The sequence below is a fragment of the Pelodiscus sinensis genome, chromosome 2 (genome assembly GCF_052426305.1).
Source record: "Pelodiscus sinensis isolate ZL-2025 chromosome 2, ASM5242630v1, whole genome shotgun sequence".
In the NCBI taxonomy this organism is placed as follows: Eukaryota; Metazoa; Chordata; order Testudines; family Trionychidae; genus Pelodiscus; species Pelodiscus sinensis.
Window position 1 is genome coordinate 161,107,821 of NC_143053.1, and position 17,324 is coordinate 161,125,144.

Sequence of the window (17,324 nt, forward strand, 5' to 3'; positions counted from 1 at the left end):
ACTGGCCCTTAAGGCCTAAAACCCAGCCCTGGGAGAGGGCTGGGGCTGTGGAGCAAGCAGCAGCAGCAGATAGCAGCCAATTATGGCCCTCTTGGGACTGCATAAATAAGTGCTGCTGGAGGGAGGACACAGACTGACTCTTGCTCTGGTTGGGGAGCAGGAGGAACTTGGCTGCTAGGGAAGCTGGAGGCTTCCTGATACAGGGTAGTGCTGGAAAGAGGCAGGCAGAGCTGGGGAGCTCTGGCTTGACCGCAATCCCAGGCTGCAGGGCCTGAGACAAGACCTGATAATACTAGGGCTGTAGTGAGAGCAAGGCTGGGAAAAGGCAGGCAGAGATGGGGAAGTTCTGACCAAGCAAGCTACAGGGCCTGAAGCAAGGCCTTAGGGTATTAGGGCTGTGGGGAGGTAGCCAGGAGAGGCAAAGGCAGCAAGTCAACACCCCCTTGCCAATGGTGAGTGGCCATTTCAGACTGCAGTTTGCCCCGGAGGTGAGGGGCTAGATGATGACTGCAAGGTGGGCATAGGGAGTTGGGAGTTCCCACAGGGGGAGGACCCCAGAGTGTGCGGGCACTGCAGCAGGGCAGTACCCAGAGAAGAAGATGCCACGGTCTGGAGGTACGTGGGTCCTAGTAACACAGAGGTGGAGAAAAATAGGTAACAGCAGGTATGATGCTAGCTGAAAGGGGGCACTCCAGAGCAGATGAAAAGCTAATTCCCAGAGTGATGCTGGCCTGGTTATGTGGCCAGAAGAGAGGTTAAGTAAAGTTTTCTTTCAGAATGGGATCTCCATTGAGTATGTGTGTAGTCATTTCATGATACCTTGTATGGGTTCCAGTGTTGGATGGTATATGACATCTGGAGTGTGTGGTCAGAGGGGGTTTGGTTGTTAATGTTGTGGAGTTTGCTGAAGAAGATGGTTGTATCCTGGAAGATTCTGGCCCTTTGTGGGGTGAGTTTTTTGAAGATGGTTTATATGAGTCCTGATAGTCCTTCAGAAAAGGTATTGTTCCCAGATATGATGGGTCTGCCAAGATTCCATTATTTGTGAATTTTAGGAAACATGTAGAAGTTCCCTAAGCCTGGTTCTTGAGGAATGTGTTTGTAGAGTTTCTCTTAGAGTTGTTTGGGGTAGGTTTTGATGATCCATCATTTAACAATGGAAGATTTAAGTCTCTTCAAAGAATAAAAAGGATTTGATATCTATACTTTCCTCAGTAAATTATGGTGAGGGGTACTCTTTAAATTCTTTATAGCAGTGATCCCCAACCTTTTTACACCCAAGATCACTTTTTAAATGACAGACCAAGCCAAGATCTACCGCCCCGCCCCTTCCTTGAAGCCCCTCCCCTTCCTTGAAGCCCCGCTCTCTCTATTCTCCTCTCCATCACTTGCTATTCCCAATCCTTATACTGCTGCTTTAAAAAAAAAAATTCTGTAGAAAGAGGTTTTTCCAACATTTGGCTTGTCTAGACAGGACCAAATGTCAGGAAAAAAAACCCTTCTTTTGGAAGCCACCTTATTCCTTGTGGAAAGAGGAATATAGGGGTGACCAAAAGAGCCTGTTTGCTCTTCCACTAAAACAGCGGAAGAACAAACGCAACCCTGGATGCAGAAAAGTTTTTCTGGGATATCTCCAGAATCCTGAAAAACTCCTGCAGTCTAGCTGGACCCTTGCTGTGTTGAGACAGGATGTGTAGTCTCTGGGGTGGGAATGAGGGATTTGGGTGTGGGAAGGGGTGAGAGGTGTAAGCTCTGGGAGGAAATCTGGATGCAGGAGGAGGTGGAGAAGGGGACACTGGCTCGGGGAGGGGGCTCCAGGTTGGACAGTGTTGGGATACTAACAATAGCGAGCTTCCCGGGCTGAGTGCAGGGCAGCCGGGTGGGAACAAAGAGAAGCGGCTTCCAGCCAGCTGGCCATGGTGCTCAGCCAGGGTGCACCATGCTCCATGTGGGCAGGCGCAGAGGGGAAGCTGGCTGGCCAGATGGCTGTGGCCTTCAGCCCAGAGGAGGCTGAACCACACTCCAGCTGATCGGGCGGGTTTCCCTCTGCGCCTGTCCACATGGAGCTTGGTGCACCCTGTCTGAGCACCATGGCCAGCTGGCTGGAAGCCGCTTCTCTTTGTTCCCACCCGGCTGCCCTGCACTCAGCCCAGGAAGCTTGCTCCAGCACAGCTGGAGCTAGACGCAGCCTCCCTGGGCTGAACGCAGGGCAGCTGGGCTGGAAGGAAGAGAAGTGGCTGCCCGGCCATGGCGCTCAGCCAGGGTGCACCAAACTCCATGTGAGCAGGCGCAGAGGGGAAGCCGCCCGATCAGCTGGAGTGCGGGGCAGCCTCTTTCAGCTGAAAGCCACAGTCAGCTGGCTGGGGTGTTTCAGCCCTCCCAACCTCCCAGCTCCTACCATTCCTCGCAGCTACTCACCTGTGTTGTTGCTCGGTGAGTAGCTGCTCCTCAAATGAGGAAATTTAATGTAAATATACTGTGCAGGTGTGCAGTTCAGAGAGGGCTCAAGAGCTACTCTTAGAGCCCCTGAGATCTACCGGTAGCTCACGATCTACTGGTTGGTGACCACGGCTTTATAGTAAGTGGTGTTGGAGAGTTGTCAGTTGGCCTCATATAATAGCAGTAAAAGGTTTTCAGATCTTTCCAATTATCTACAGGAACATATATCATCCTTTGTGAGAATTGAGCTCTGTGGATTATTTCCTTTCAATGAGTGTAAGGTTAGATTACTAAGGATAATAACTTTACAACAAATAGACTAAAATTCTGAAATGTAAGGCTAAATCTATGGTATTTTCAAGTCACTGGCTAGGTTTCCATATTTCGAGATTCAGTGCTTTTAGTATTATCAAAACATGTTGTTCAGGATTTTGCAATATAAGATTTAGATCTCTTCAGAGAATAAGATATATTATTCAGCTGTGGAATTATAACACTGGGAACTGCATTTAGATAGATTAGATGAGGAAGTATAAAGAGGCACTTTTTTGTAGAGCCAAGCAGGTTCTTAATCATATTTGGGTTTTTCAGTTAAACGACTCTTCATAATCAAACACCACCAAGTCCCTGCATTATATTACAAGTCATGCTATATGTCAGATCCGATCCAGAGTAGCACTGCATAACTAAAAAGAATTTGGTCCAAAAATTACCATATACAATCGTTACGGGAGAGCTAAAACTGGAAATAAGTCTCCCTTGGGAACGTAAGTGCATTTAGTATTGGAAGTGAGTTTCCATTTATACCATTCAGGAATTTTGTTTAAGGAGTGAGTTATAGTGTCAGGAGAGAAAGTCTCTCACATCTGTGCCAAAAGCACTACTGTTGATTTTTCTTGGCCTTGTCGATTCTAGCATTAGCCTGTCATTTTTTATAATCAATTATATTTAATTGTGTCAAGAAAGACTTAATATACTCCAGCTGTGCAAAACACAGGCTGGAAGGTGCTAATGAAGAAAACACTCTAAACAAACATTTGTTAAATACATAAACTATGTATGCCGAATAAAATGGCATACTTAAAAATTATGGCAGTGTTTAAAATGTTGAACCCAATGCAGCTTTGTTTCCTTGAGATGGCTGATAAAATTTAAAAATAGTGGATAACTTTAATATCTAAGTATATAAATCAACACAATTCATCTATACTACAAGAACTTGATTTGTGATTGTTTGTGATAGAAAACAAGATTATAAATGAGTTTCCTGCATTATTTCTCCGTGTGTTTCATTTGACCTGTAGTTTCATTCCACAGTGATGAGCACTCAGAAGATTTTTTTGATTTAGCAGAAAGATTCTGAAGCCCCTTTTCCTGCCCAATATCCTTGGTAAAAATTTATCAAGGAAAATAAGGGGGAAAACATTCTCGGTGTAACCTCTCTATTATTATTATTATTTATTTCTTAACAAAATAAATTATAAGTTAAAGACAGTTTTATTGTTGCTTTTATGAACTTGGTGTTGCTTTTATTTTTAGAAATATACTTTAAAAGCCATAATTTAATTTGGATGTTGTGTCCTTAACTAGAAAACTACAGAGAGTGTGTGTTTATTATTCTGTGTTGTGCGTTCATATGCATACACGAGGGATTGAAGCCCCTCTGTGTGATTAAAGGTGCTGAAATGGAGTATAGCACAAAGGGATCCTATTCCATGAGGCCTACAGGTTAGCAAATTCTATATAATGGCTAAAAATATTGATATTTATTTGTAGCGGCAACCTGGGGAAAATGAAAGTTAAGAGATTTTTCAGCCAAGAAATGGTGTTATCCCATTGATTCCCCTGTGAGTGGTTTGGTTCTAAACATACAACTGCAGCTTGGAAAACAGTTGTTCAGCATACCCTTTATAAGGTATAATTAGATTTCTTTTGATAAATTGCTCTTGTAAAAAATATTTAGAAACAGAAAAGTGACAGCTAGTAACTTAAATGCTAGTAACTTAAATACTAGTGATAGCTAGTAAAACATGCTTAGTGTCCTAGAGGGAAATTTCCCCCTGTGCAGGAGTCGGAACAAGACCTATGTGCTATTCCCATCTCATTTAAATCCTCAAATTAAGACACATTATTTTTTAAATTTTTTTTCACCCACCTTCATTCTTTTTAATTATGTGTACCAAAACTCCAGTTTCAGAAGAAAGATGAACTTATGTAGTTGCACAAAGCCCACTAAAGATAATGGAAAGAGTCCCATTAACTTTTCTGGGCTTTGGGTCAGGCTATTGGCTAACTTTTCACAAACAAGAGAAGGCTTTAAAAAGTTAATGCTATCTGATAAGGATGGTAAGGAGTAGTCCACTAGTTGACTGTCCGATAAGCAAATGCTTATCAGATAGTCAAGTCGACTAGTCACTTTCCCCCATTGCTGCCGCTATCAGATGGGAAAGGGGGGAGAAGGGGCACCCCGGCAGCATTTCAAAGCAGCAGAACCATAGGGAACCCAGGGTCAGCTGGAGAGTCCCTAGCTGACCCTGGGCTCTGTGAGGCATGTCCATGGAACCCAGAGTCAGCTGGGGAGTCCCCAGCGGATCCCAGGTTCCATGGAAATTCTGCATGGAGCCCATATTCAGCAAATTCAGCATTTCAAAGCTAGCACATCGCATGCAGCCTGGGGCCAGCGGGAAGTCCTGCTGACTCCGGCCTCCACGTGGGCACTTTCGCTTAGAAATGCACAAAAGCCCCTGGAGTTCCAACTTTGAAATACACAAGAGCCTCCGCTGTGGCTCTTGTACATTTCAAAGGAGGAATGTGGAAGTGCCTATCAACTAATCGAGTAGTCGATGGAAATTCCATCGACTACTCAACTAGTAAATTAATCTATATTTAACATCTTTAGTAACTGACAGAAGTATATGTTCCTTACTTTTCTGCTCTTTGCATTTAACCTGTACCACTACCAGCTGCAGTGATCATTAATAAAAAGTCATCCATATTTATTTCCTGTTGTAACAATGAGGACAGCTTGGGTCTGATTATTATCTTCTTCTATCTCCAAATGGAAAATCTTAAGTGCGGAAAAATAATTGCATGGGTCTAATGAAAAGCACCCTCCTGAACTGGTCCATCTGAAGGTGACACTATTGCCTTTCTTTCACTCCTTTACAGAACTTTCTTGGAAGTAGCCCAGAGATCCTGTGGATCAAGGGGAAACAATCAGGCACCATCTTGTTTTGGTTGTCATTGTGGTAACTGAAATGAAATGTTGATTTTTTTTAATGATGTGTGACTTTAACACACATGGGGGAGATAAATTAAAAACCTAGCTTAGTGCTATTGAATGAATACAGTTCTTGTAGTTAAGCCAGGATAACTACTGTTGCTTTAAGTAAAACACTGCTGCTGACCAGCCTTTGCAGAACAGTTTTTTAAAATGGCCATATTACCATTTGGCAATGCTCCAAGAAAGCTAAGCAGTTAAAATATCACAGATTAACCTTTAACCACCAGCCATCCGACTGTTAGATGTATTCTGGGCAAAATGATAACCATCTGGCACTGGTGTGGTGCTATTTCTGAGAAACATAGTTATTTATTCTTTACAAAGATAAATAGTATCTGTATCTGATGGGGAGGGGGGAAGGAGAGAGGAGCAAACAGTATACAAAAAGCACTCTAAAAAATAAACATATACTCTTGGAATAGGTCTGAAGCTGTGCCAAGGTTTTTTTAGTCAAATTATAAAGAAGAACAATAAATGAAGTGAGCAAAGGAAAAGTTATTCTAGTAACTTTTGGCTCAGAGCACTTTACAGCATGTTAATTGAAGAATGCAGTTTTTTTAAAAAAACCAGATGATTGTAAATAAACAAATGCCTGGGGCCTTAAAGAGGCAACTTTGGGAAAACTTCATAATACTGCTAAAGCTTTGTGATATTGTTGTCTTTTTGTTTCACGTGCTGACCATATTACTCCTGTAAATTCCTTCAGTGGCTTTTCCTTTCTTTCATCATTAATTCAAGATTCTTACCCTCACCTTTGGGCTTTGCCCAGAGCGGTGCCAGATCTCATTTCTTACTACTGTCAGTCTCTCTTTTGTGTCTCTGCATCCTCTGATCTAACTTAAATACATTTTTGTTGATGTAAGTCACCACATTAATCTCTTTAAATCAAACCCCAACAATATTTCCTTGTAGAATATTTTTCCACAGTCCACAAGATGGAGCTCTAGAGTTTACCTACCTATTTCCAGAACTCTCACAGTTCTGGACACACTTATAAAGTATCACAATGGATCTCTTCTGTAGTTTTCACAGAACAACTTTGGGTTTTCACTGCAATCTTTTCTCTTTATTAAATTTGTTTTTAAACGTGTAGCTCTTCCAGAAAATTAAGACCTATAATCTTAATGGGTTGATATATTAATGATATATTATATTATAATGATATAATGGGTTATTCTGGGGGAGCTTATAATGTATGGAATTTATTATACTTACCGGATATGCAAACCATATTTATTTCTTCATAGAAGTTACCTTATTACCCTCATGGAACAACCCGGATTAAATACAGAAAAATCCATTCAGTCATTCTGGGGTTAAATGAATTCAAACCATCCTTTATTCAAATTGTAAAACAAAATAAGGAAATTCCCAGTGCAAAAAATGTGCTAAGAATCTGGAGTGACATAAATATTCCTTAACTAATTAGTTGACGGTTGTAAAATGGTTGGAAGATAGAAGCAGCACCATATAGCATAAATGCAAAGTTGTATCACTACAGGCACGACAGTGCCTTCTTTGGTTAGGAATCTAACCCTAAGAAATGCTTAGTTGAAGTCAGAATAGTTGATAGCCTGTTGGGGGCCTTAAACAGGAATAACTGCCCCCCCCATACTGAACCAGGCAAGTTCTCATCATAAAATGTGAATTGGGGGCCTCCTTGAATTTCTCAGGGCCTAGAGCAGTTACTTAAGGTGTGTCTATACAGCAGGTCTTAACTCAAAATAAGCTACACAAAGTGAGCTATACCAATTCCATATCTTATTTCAAAATAGCTTGTTTCGAAATAGCATCTGCACAGCACTTATTTTGAAATAGTGTTTTTCCTCTGACTTTCATTACTCCTCATACAATGAGAGTTACAGGAGTTGGACTAGGAAGTCCTTCAGCTTGACAGTATTTTGACACTATTTCTAAATAACTGCTTGCTGTGTAGATGCGGACTAAATTATTTTGGAATAGCGCTAGCTATTTCGAAATAGTGTTGCAGTGTAGATGTCTACTTGTGCTTAGTGCAGGCACTGGTTCCAGTATACATGGGGGCTACATCTACACTGGCATGATTTTCCAGAAATGCTTTTAACGGAAAAGTTTTTCGTTAAAAGCATTTTCGGAAAAATCACATCTAGATTGGCAGGACGCTTTTCCGCAAAAGCACTTTTTGCGGAAAAGCGTCCGTGGCCAATCTAGACGCAGTTTTCCGCAAAAAAGCCCCGATCGCCATTTTTGCGATCGGGGCTTTTTTGCGGAAAACAGTACTGTGCTGTACTGAGATCGTCAGTGTTCTTGCCGAAATTCAAGCGGCCAGTGTAGACAGCGGGCAAATTTTTCCACAAAATCAGATGATTTTGCGGAAAAACTTGCCAGTGTAGACACAGCCGGGACGTTTCTGAGGGTACCCAGCATTACTTAGGTTTAGTCTGAAAAGTGTTATGATTCCCTATTTGTGAAGTTGTAGATTTTCAAAGGCACAAAGGAAAATTAGATGCTTTGGATAATTAAAGAGTTGGGCATCTTTTGCCCTTGAGTAAAATGATAAGGGAAATTGGGCTTGTAGAGGGGGATGTTCAACCATCTTTTCTGTCTGAAATTCTACAGTTGTGGATTTTAGCTGGAGGAGAGAGAGTTTGTTTCTAAAATTTGTTGTTTCATGGATACTTGGTTTCTCTGACACAGGTCTTTAAAATGTGAGCAGAAGTTCCATTTTGCATGGCAAAAACAGCTTGTGGAATTTTCAGATTTAAATATAGATGAGATGAAGCTAAGTATGTTAGAAAGATTTGGGGATGGCTGGCTTCTGATTTTAGGAGTTACACAGGATGGGTAGGATTTTTCAGAAGTGGTCAACATTGACCCAGTTACTGCCACTGAAGTCAGTGAATGTTTTTCCATTGACTTCAGTGAGAGCAGAGTTGGGCAGTGCTGAGCACTTTTGCAAATCCTACCGTATAACTTATGGGAGATGTTCTGCCTTCGAATATCAGCCTTAATTTTCTAGTGTTGTCAGCAAGTACTGCACACACACATAAGCAGAATGTGAAACTTCAGTCCTTATGAATTGCACTGGGAATCCAGTCAATATTTTAATGTTGTGTGAAATATTCTTTCCCTATATAGAGGTCTGTTTTTGATATCAGCCATGTTTTTTTTTAATTGTACTGATGCACTGTGGGCATGCCTTGGTATCCTAATAAAAGTTGAGATATATGCTGTAGTTCAAATTTTTCTGCTGGATCTCATACTTCTGTTATTGCTAGCAATTTCATACTAGAAAATGGATATGTCTGTAATGTGCGTTGTGCTTGGATAATGAATATTCAAGCTCCATTGGATTGTTTAGATGTAATGTACCTTGTCAGACCCCAGGGTGAGGCTGGCATTGCTTAAGATGCCTTTTAGAAGTCCCTTCTTGCTCCAAGCAATTAGATTAAAGTTGGAAACCATCACAGAGAAGCTTAATCTCAAATTAGGCAAAACAATCAAAATAGGCTCCCTTGGAAATTTAACAATGTTTTATGAAGTATTTTTAAGAGCTTCTTTAGATTTTTAGGAGTATATGCAGTTTCAGGAGTATGCAATTTATTCTTTTTTTCCTGACTAATTGGAAACAACTCCTTTTGGTGTTTTGACTTCCGACAGTAATCATAGACTCATAGGACTGAAAAGGACCCCGAGAGATCATGTAGGTCGGTCCCCAGCACTCATGGCAGGACCAGGCACCATCTAGATCATTCCTGACAGGTGTTTGTCTAACTGGCTCTTAAAAATCTCCCATGCTAGAGATACCACAACCTACCTAGGCAATTTATTCCAGTGCTTCACCATCCTGACAGCTAGGAAGTTTTTCCTGATGTCCAATCTAAACCTTCCTCAAAGGTTAAGAAGAACAATTCTTCTCCCTCCTCCTTGTAACAACCTTTTATGTACTTGCACAGGCGACCCGTGAAAGGAGACTGTGGGGCATGTGACCCGCCCTCTTCTTCCCTCCCCCCCAAAAAACCCCACTGTGGATGGGAGAGGCAAGAGGTCAGAAACTTGGGGCAGCCTGGGGTAATAGCGGGAACCTGACACCCCCAGAAAGAATTAGGCCCCCTCTCACTCACCAGCAGTGGCACGGGGAAGCGGAACACTGTGGCTCTGCCCCTCTAGCTCCTGACCACATCACTTAGGGAGGCGTTGGAAACTTCCCACACTCACCAGCAGGAAGCACAGCAATGCAGCCAGGAGCTGGGGAAGGGAAGCCCCGTAGCTCCACTTCCCTGCATAGCTGCCAGTGAGTGCAGGGGAGCATGTTCTCTGCTGCTGGCACGAGGCCTCCATTATTCCCCCCAGCAGTGTCATTCGGGAAGGGCATTTGGGGGATGAATCTGTACAGGGCAGGGTGGGAGTGGGGTGGAGGCATAGAAAGTCCACTTATAAAGTTTGTGGATGATATCTGACTGGAAGGGGTTGCAAGTGCTTTGGATGATAGATGAAAATTCAAAATGATCTAGACAAACTTGAGCAATGGTCTGAAGTATATAGGATGACATTCAATAAGGACTGTCATTGTTCTTCTTGCTTCTAGTGTATTTGTAGAATATTTTCTTGTTTCTCTTTATTTCTCTCGTTTGTTTGATGTTGTTTTGTGACTTGACCTTTTTAATTTTGTCCCTACATATTTGTGTTGTTTGTTTATATTTATCATTTGTAATTTGACCTATTTTCCACTTTTTGTGGGACTTTTTTTATTTTTAGTTCATAGAAAATTTCCTGGTTAAGCCAAGGTAGTCACTTACCATACTTCCTATATTTTCTATGTAGTGGAATAGTTTGTCCTCGTGCCCTTAATGTCTCTTTGAAAAACTGCCAACCGTCTTTGATTTTTCCTCCTTTAGACTTGCTTACCATGTGATTTTTACCTACTAACTCCCAGGCTATGTCTACACTGGCCCCTTTTTTGAAAGGGGCATGCTAATTTTAAACTTCGGAATAGGGAAATCCGCGGGGGATTTAAATATCCCCCGTGGGATTTAAATAAAGATGTCCGCCGCTTTTTTCCGGCTTGGGGAAAAGCCGGAAAAAAACGTCTAGACTGGCCCGATCCTCCAGAATAAAGCCCTTTTCCGGAGGATCTCTTATTCCTACTTCCGAAGTTTAAAATTAGCATGCCCCTTTTGAAAAAGGGGCCAGTGTAGACGTAGCCCCAGAGTTTATTGAAGACTGCCTTCTTGAAATCATTGTCTTTTATTTTGCTGTTCTCCCTCCTAGCCTTCTTTACAATCATGAACTCTACCATTTCATGATCACTTTCACCCAAGGTGCCTTCCACATTAAGACTGAGCCAGTTCCTCCCTATTTGTCAAAATCAAAATCTCCCTTAGTAGCTTTATCTGCCTTCTGAATTAAAAAAAAAGTCTACAATACATTCCAAGAGCCTATTGGATAATCTGTTATGTAATGTTGAAACAGGAACTGCTTCCAATAGCCAGATTCAGAAATTTGTAGCATAGAGAGGTCTACAAATAGCTGACTGATAATTATAAACCAGCATCCAACCACAGTATTTTAGAAGATTTTAATACAGGTACTGTTCCCCCCATCGCTGATGATTGTTTTACTGTCTTGGATTACTGTGCAATACTCCATTCCTCAATTGTCAGAAGGATGAGAGTTACACACATAATAGTCTAGCTACTGTGACTTTTTTTTCCAATACAAATGGTATATATGCACCATATTCCATGATATACAGATGATCTAGGTTAACCTGTGATATCAGCAGGGAACAGGGCTGCTGGTAGCTAAAAGAGTATTTGTCTTTCTTGATGGGGGATTGCAGTACCGGACAGCAACTGTGACTTCACCTCCAAAGCCTGGTTGCTATGGATATTGTGCCTGACCAGAAGGTTTTGCCATTGTATATCCTAAGCAGCCATCCACAGATAAAATTGACCTCTCGCAGCTTAATCTTCCTAAAATAAGCAGCAGTGGAAATGTTACTCAACCTTGCAAATATGTAGCAACCTGACTGAATATGCCAGCCAGACTGAATCTAGCCAACCATCTTCCTCTTTGGTTATAGACAAGTAACTGGGAAACCTCAGTTGACTGAAGACTGTCATTCACTTCTGTTAAAGATTTTATGCTAATCTACTTGACTGGCCTCTATGTAGGAGGCCTAATGAAACAAAGATCTTTGTTTGTTTGTTTATTGTAGTATTTATTTATTTGCTGTAACAGGTTCACCAGGAGACGAGTCAGGGGGAAGAATAAGGAAGTTAAGTCTTGGACAGTATGACAATGATGTCCCAGGGCAGCCACCATATACCAGGTGTGGCTGGATGAAATCTCCTGCTATAGACCAGGCTGTAAATCCAGGATCACTAATTGCTGTAGGAGAGACCAAAGAGGTAAATAAGAAAGAATTTTTCAAGAAGAGGTTAATGAGCGAATGGCCAGCATGAAATACCGAATTCAGGAGAACAGTCAGGTTTTAAATTCTCACACTGATAAGTGGTAGTTGATCATATTGTGGGATTTTGTGTGTGATGTGCCATTCCTAAGCATCACTGGATTTAACAAGAACGGAACAATCATATGCATCAGAAAAAGGCTTTCATGTGGAATGGCATGTGTGAGTGTGAGAGTGAGAATATGAATGTCTTTGGTGTGTGTGTGTGTGTGAGAGTGAGTGAGAGAGAGAGAGATCCGTCCATTGGAAAAGTGGATCGGGTTATAAAAGCTTGTATAATCTGATGAACGATGGCCCACTGTACAGCAGAGACTCAAGGAGGTATGTCAAACTATCATTTTGCTGCTTCTTGTCTCCTTTAGATGGGTGTGGCACGATACCAAGAAGATCTAGATGAAGTAGACAGGGGAGTCTTCTCACCAACTAAAAATGGAAATGAAGCTGTTCTATCAACCCCAGCTTTTCCAGTGTCACCCGAGACCCCATATGGTGAGGAAACAACTTCAGCATTTGCTTTTCACGAATGTGTTGCTTTTAGCATCTCAGATTTACAGAAAAGAGTTGTTTGCTTTTCTTTCTCTTTCAGTGAAAAGTCCTCTGCATTACCACCAAATAAGTCCACCAGGCCAACAGATCAGTAGCCCACCTGAGAGGTACAGAACTGGGCATGGTAAGAACCATACTTCTGTGTTTCTTTTATGGTGAAGCAGATCCCTGTATAGAAGATTTCCAAAGGCCCAATGAGCCTCATGTGGCCTTGTGCAGGTCCTCTGGAGAGAGGTAAAGTTCACCCTCATTAAGTAGCTCTTTGCAGTGCCACTGCAAGTCATCGACAGTGTACAATCATCATTGTGCCAGCACAATAATAGAGAATTTAAAAATCTATCAAAGTAGCATCTTCAGATTTTTTGATATTATTTTTACAATTTATATAGGCATTGGCTACATGGGAGGAGAGCACAATAATTGTCATCACTATATCAAATAATGTAAAGGACTATGTAAAACTTTGCTCGAGTCCAATTCAAGGATATTATAATAAGTTGGTTGTTGCACTATAATGTAGACATTAAATAAGCAATTTTCTTATTGCAGGGTAGTTTCCAATACATGATTGCATAGGAAATGGGAAAGGGTCACTCTAGTGTGATCTAGTTTTAAATGACCAGAATAGAATCCCCTTTGTTGGCCATAAATCCTGGCTTACATAAACCTGTTGTAAACTGCTCCTTACAGGTGCAAGAAATTTGGTTTCATTCACATAAGGACACATAAGATCTGGCTGTTTACCCCATGCTCATAGAGAACCATCCTGTTTGGAAGTCAGGCAAGAAATAATATTCCTTGCCAAATTTCCAGCATCTCCTTGCTTTGGCTAAGTTGGGAATAATGCAAGCATAACCTGTGCGTTTTGATGTTTCTGTTTTTGACTCATGTAAGGAACATGGTGTTCAGAGGAATCTGGCAAAAACGAAACATCAAATAAGCGGATGCAACTTCTTGAAAGTTCAAAATAAGTTGGGTCTTGTTAGATTTACGTATGTTCCTTCAAGAAAGAAAATAAGGATTAAGCAGTGATATTTACACCTGGTTACTACAAAGATCTCCCACTATCACCAGGTGCTCAACACCTGAGAAAATCAAACTAAAAATACATTGAACTTTGCAGACATATTATGTTACTTGGTACTTATGAACAGATTTTAATTATCCTATGCAATAAGGACTGATCAAAACCTTTATTCTAATTCAGTCTGAACCTTTTATTTGTACTGAGATTCTGAAACATTCTGGTTGATTTTTTTTTTTTTAACATTTCCTGACATCTGCAGTGTCTAGAAATGGAAGTTCCGCAGCATTAAAAGGAACCAATAAAAATCTCATGAGATAATCTGTTGTCATGAAATTCCCAGTTTAATTTGTATACAACATCTTGCAGGTTAGGTGGCTGGGATGATAGTATATGATTGCAAAACTTGGTTTTGCTTCTCTTTATCAAGCCTGTGGTGTCCTCTGCACAGTGGCAGCTAACACCAGTGACATAGCATATTTAACTAAGCATGTTCCTTCATACAATGCAGCCATTATCAGAAGTTCAGTTATCCCGAACTACACTATCTGAAACAGTTGTGTTCCCAAACTGGTGTCATATAACAGGGTTTTCATAAATGGTCCAATGCTGGTCTATCAAAGGAGTGAGTCCCGAAAGCAGAGAGCTGTGGTAACTGAAATCTTTTTGTGCTTGAGACCGTCAGTCAGCTTAGTCCTTCATATACACACAACATTAAATGCACAGCAGGTTTTGAATTGAAGATCTTAGCTCCAGTTGCCACCACCTCAGTACCTTCTTTGATGCCCAATCCGATGGCATTGGGGAACCAGTACAGTTACAGCATCATGTTGACTGTGTACTTGTAAATCTGCAGAGTTGGCACTTTCTACTATCCACATTTTTGATTACCCAAAGGGTTTCTCCATGGACTTTTTTTTAAACTTTTATTTCCAGTACAAATCTTCACTGCTGTAGAGCTTATTGTGAGGTGTCTTTTGCTGTTTAGTGAAGAAAAAATTAGCTGGACCACTCATTTTCATCGATATAAATGTCATATTTTTCCTCATGTAACTGGATTTTAATGAATACAAGACTGCTGTGAAAAAAAGTGAAAATGCTGTGCTTGGAAAGGTTCCAAAATGACTGACTACAGAAGGTCCTTCCCTGTCCCTCAGTTGTGTTTGTTGGAATGTATCCAAAGGGGTTTAACCACATCCTCATAGCTACATTTCAAAGGTACCCATCTATATGCAGCTATGAAAACTAGGATAAAAGTAGTTTCTAGGCCCTAAAACAGTCTTCTTTATGACATTAAACTTTATAGGCACAGTATTTGCGCTTGTGCATAAAAATGAAAGAATTTGCACATACGCACACCAACCTGTCAGCATGCGCAAATCCAGCACTGATTAAAACATGATTTGCATAGATAAATTGTCAGTTGTGTCTAAGTGGTATAACTATCATGTATGCAGTGATTTGGGTACACACACACAGAAAAAGACTGAGGCCTCTTTGCCCTCTGTGGGTCTAATTCTTCTGTAAATTTCATGCATGCATTTCCCCATAAAGCCATAGTGATGTGTACCCTTTCCAAAAATAGAATTTGGACCTTTCCAGCCTAATGATCTGTTTTGATTATAAAAGTCCAAAGTTAGTTCCAGCTATATAAAGTGGGTGCTGGTTAATAGTAATCCCAGCTATTTAGTTTGATAGCAACATGTTGCTAGGAAATGATCCTGAGTCAGTGCTGAGTTCAGTGTTAATGGGATTGAGACTATGGCAAAAGGCAAGCTGCTTATTAAGAGTTTTTTTTGTAAAGGCCCAAAGTTCACAGGTCTGCAGCCAGAGAACAAAGTGCTGGGATTGTACGGGTTGGACCTTGCTGGTCTGGCACCATCAGGACCTGAGTGGTCCCGAATGAAGGCATTTGCTGGACCAGGGGAGGTCCCTCCTCTCTTGACCCAGATTCCACCAGGTTAGGGTGCCAGCCTATCCCCACCACTGCCCCTGCCCTCCAGGGCTCTTTAGGTGCCTCCAGCCCTGCTGCTGTCAGGGCCAGATCTCCACAGCTGGGACAGATCTCCACAGCTGCTTAGCGCCATGGCTGGGGCTGAGAGGCCAGGGCCGGAGTTCTGTGATTGGGGCCAGAGCTCCCTGGCCGCTACTGGGGACTACCTTGCTCCTACTTAATATTCCCCAGTTTGCAAATCCATTGATCACATTAGCTCATTCAGTTGGTGATCAGTGTTTTTATTTTCAAGGGGATGGTTCCCCATCCTTTAAGCCTACATTCTTTGGTCCTACAAATCTACTAACTTTGAATTCTCTAGCATGTTTCATAAGTGCAAAAGGAATAGCTTTGTGTTGTATTTCTCAGGCATTTCCAAGAGCATCTACTCTTGATATTTGAGATGATGACACTTTTGCCATCCAGGTGTTTGTGGTTCTTTAGCCAGTTGCTCAACCAATGGACACTTTCTCAAGGTGTATTTTTTTCCTTGATCAAACAAGATACTGAATTTCCACGCAGAGCAATCTATAAAGTGATTAGATTCAATAAATCTCCCCAAAATGGAGTTTGGATAACAGAAGCATAGATGCAGCCTTCGTGGTAGCTTGAGAGCCATTATTTATCTAACAGGAGACTCCTGTACAGCAATGAAGGAACAGAAGTCCCTTATGTATGGCAGAAGTTTATGAAGGCTCTTTTGTCTCATATACTGACTAACAAATTAAGGACAACAAATAAAACTGTAGTGATCATTGAGACAGGGATTTGAATTCTGGCTAACCGCTCCTCCAAGCTCAGGAATTGCTTGTTTTATATCCCTCAGATGCTAAGAGAAGGTCTAGCAAATTTACTCCCACTGTCAACTCTGGCCAAAGAATAAATACAGATCTGTTGAAAATAAGACCACACAGCTTTCAAAAAGACAGACACTGTTCCAACAGCAGGAGCCATAGGGCCTATAGAATAAGGCTAAGATGATCCCTTGCTCTTCACCTAGACATAAGCATCCTGCTTTCTCCCCTGGATATGATCCAAGCATAGCATAGTGCTTGCATATTTCTGAGCACAAATGTGCAAAGTTAGTGTTGGTTAGCTGCTGGTGTTAGGAGCCTCTGTGCGTAGGCATGTTTGAGCCCTGCTCCCCTTCCATATTTGTCATTGAGATTGACAAAGTACGCATGCCTCACCTTTTCTCAAGGGTGTCAGAGTGGCTGTAGTGCCCTGTGCTCCCTTGGAACCCATCCAGACCCCAGGCATCCTGGTTCTTCTCCAGAGGTGGGTGGTCCCCACCTTTCCTTCAGCATAGGTCTGTGTATTAAAGTTATGATATTGCCCTGTATGTTTATCTGAGATGGAGAAGTGAAATTAATATAATGTAGATTAAGGAAGGGAAAAACACATTAGGTCTTCAAGTTCTGTCCTTTGCCAGTGCAGGGTTCTTCTTGATACTGTATTTAAGATATGCTTTGTCCAGTCACGTGTTCTGTCCAGCCAACCTTCCATGGATGACAATACTGAAATCAGATAGATTGCCCTGTTAGCAAGTTTTTTCCTATTATTGCTCATTATTTTTTTATTCATT

General features: G+C 41.5%; 1 protein-coding gene across 11 annotated transcripts in view; it reads left to right on the forward strand.

The window, feature by feature from the left end:
• The window catches only part of TNS3 (tensin 3), a 430,864-nt gene that overhangs the window by 345,154 nt on the left and 68,386 nt on the right, over positions 1-17,324 (forward strand). For all 11 annotated transcript variants that reach the window (XR_012901850.2, XM_006136339.5, XM_006136336.5 and 8 more), the window contains 3 exons: positions 11,945-12,114; positions 12,539-12,665; positions 12,763-12,846. Coding sequence is in view for 10 of the 11 variants with exons in the window: in XM_006136339.5 (XP_006136401.3) it covers positions 11,945-12,114; positions 12,539-12,665; positions 12,763-12,846 (381 nt within the window). In the remaining variant the exon portion in view is untranslated. The remainder of the gene's footprint in view (positions 1-11,944; positions 12,115-12,538; positions 12,666-12,762; positions 12,847-17,324) is intronic.